The sequence below is a fragment of the Sminthopsis crassicaudata genome, chromosome 2 (genome assembly GCF_048593235.1).
Source record: "Sminthopsis crassicaudata isolate SCR6 chromosome 2, ASM4859323v1, whole genome shotgun sequence".
In the NCBI taxonomy this organism is placed as follows: Eukaryota; Metazoa; Chordata; class Mammalia; order Dasyuromorphia; family Dasyuridae; genus Sminthopsis; species Sminthopsis crassicaudata.
This window is the reverse complement of record NC_133618.1, coordinates 648,490,957-648,493,188: the sequence shown is the minus strand read 5'-3', so window position 1 is coordinate 648,493,188 and position 2,232 is coordinate 648,490,957. Positions and strand designations below refer to the sequence as shown.

The 2,232-nt window shown below is 43.2% G+C and overlaps 1 protein-coding gene across 1 annotated transcript; it reads right to left on the bottom strand.

Annotated features, from left to right (window-relative positions):
- Positions 1-646: 646 nt before the first annotated feature.
- Positions 647-1,702, bottom strand: LOC141553820 (RNA-binding motif protein, X-linked 2-like). The gene has a single exon (XM_074285275.1). The coding sequence runs from the start codon at positions 1,662-1,664 to the stop codon at positions 843-845; it is 822 nt and encodes a 273-aa protein (XP_074141376.1). The 5' UTR covers positions 1,665-1,702; the 3' UTR covers positions 647-842.
- Between the last annotated feature and the right edge of the window lie 530 nt (positions 1,703-2,232).

Sequence of the window (2,232 nt, the reverse complement as noted above, 5' to 3'; positions counted from 1 at the left end):
CTGCTAGTGAGACTGCTTGATCAAAGAATATGCAGTTTAATAGCCCTTTAGGTATAGTTCCAAAATGTTTTCCAGAATGGTTGGGTCATTTCACAACTCCATCAACAAGGCATTCGTGTTCCAGTTTTCCCACAGTCCCACCAAATTTTATCTTTTCCCATCATCTTACCCAAAGTGATAGATGTGAGGCGATACCTCAGAACTGTTTTAATTTACATTTCTCCAAAACTAACATTCATTAAAAAAAAAAAAAATGGAATTCCAAAGTTTCTTCCAATTACTTCTAAAAAAATATATATATATATATATCTTCTGGACTTATTTTCTTCCCCAGGGTCACACAGCTAGGAAGTGTTAAGTGTTGGAGACCAGATTTGAACTCAGGTCCTCCTGAATTTAAGGCTGGTGCTCTATCCACTGCACTACCTAGCTGCCCCCTCCCTGGCTCTTTATAAGAGAGATGTGTGTGTGTTTCTAAATATAAGTGTTTCTTCTCTTCCCCCCCCCCCTCCAATGCACATTAAGATTCTCTCTTTCTCAGTAGTGATAGTCTTTGGCACTAGGTATTTAAGAGTTGAATAATTTGGGGAGTTTTTACTTAATATAAGAGATTTTATTTACCAAAAAATAGTAATAACATCTTACATGGGGTGAATTTTTTTTTAATGAATTTCAATTCTAGGTGAACAGAAATTGTGCTAAGCCACATATTCAATTGGACCTGTGTAGACTCGAATAAGAAGTTTCCCGATCCCTGGAATAATAGCCTTTCCCCAAGCTTTGGGAGTTGTGTTTGTGCCTCTTCTTTGACCTGTCTGCAGAATGCTTGTCCCAGAGCTAATTTAACTTCTGTCCAGAAGCTTTCTCTTTTCCCTCCTTCTTTTTTCCTTTCTGCTAGAACTGCTTGAGGATTTCTTAAGCCATGTCTTCTCCTTCCTTGAGGCATCTGCTTTCTCAAGCTGACCTGGAGGGAGCGCAGGGCAGCCACTAAAGTATCTGTGACAATGCTCCGGACTGGAGACCTTCTCAAGGCCTGCAGTGGCAGATTTCCCAAAGTCGACATCTTTCCTTTCCTGTCGAGTCTTGGGTTGGCACATCATGGAGAATGATACAGGTGTTTCTTGCTTATTTACACTCTTTCTAACATCTTTGTCTCTTTTCTTCCTTTCCCCCGGTTCATTGTCCTTTTTACACCTTTTCACGGACGACTCATCTTGGGAGGATTCCGATGAACTAGGAGGTGGAGTTTTAAGCCCACAGCCCTTCTCCCGGAGCATTCTGGTTACATCATCCAGATTCCTGGAATCCTTCGGGGGCCTATAATTAGCCACGTGGTCCACTCGGATAGTTCTTCCTCTTATCTTGATCCCATTAAAATTATCCACGGCCAAAACTGTGCTCCTCTGATCTTCATAGCAAAGAAAACAGAATCCTTTGGATTTTCCGGTCTTCTTATCTCGTACGAGATTAATGTTAACAATTTCGCCATATTGAGAAAACACACAGATGACATCCCCTTCGGTCAGTCCATACGGGAGTCCTCCAATAAAGATCCAAGCGCTGTCTTTGTACTCGGCGTGCCAGGACACGTTCTCAGTCAGACCAAGGTCCACCTCCCGCTGGTTCAACTCGCTGATGAGCTTTACTTTGGTGAGGGCATTCATCTCCGGGCACGAGTCCAACGAACCGTCCTCTTTCCCGGTTGCCTAGAGAACAGCGCCTGCGCAGCACGAAGAACAAACGTTTGCCGTTCTCTCTATTTATAACGGGAAAACTACACAGCCCCCAGAGCTACGCTCTCGGCAGGGTGGAGCGTGCGAATTAGGATTGCGACTGAAATCCCACCTTATTCCAACAACTGAAACTGCAATTTGCTGGAAGGAAAGTGACATAGCCCCCAAAGATCCTAAAATAAGCCTAGAATAGGAGAGTTCTAAGAGGCTAAAGCTATAATGTTCAGTGAATTCTTCATCTGGCACTTCTTTAGGAGGCTGAATTCATAAATCCATTCCCATCCCGACAATTGGGAAATGTGGAGTGGACTGGGTGAGAAAAAAACAAGGCTCACTTCAGCTTCAAAGCCCCCAGATTCTAAGCTGATGGCCCTAAGATGTCAAGGTGTAATGTTCTTTTTCTCCAAATTGTAATCGTTTTCTAGGAGCAGATCCTTTGGGGAGCTTCTGGAGGCAGCCTTAGTTTTAGTTCAGTTCAATAATCCCAAAATGCAGCCAG

Bases quoted from the DNA above. Each gene is read 5' to 3' on its own strand.
- LOC141553820 (XM_074285275.1), bottom strand. From the start codon at position 1,664: ATGAATGCCCTCACCAAAGTAAAGCTCATCAGCGAGTTGAACCAGCGG.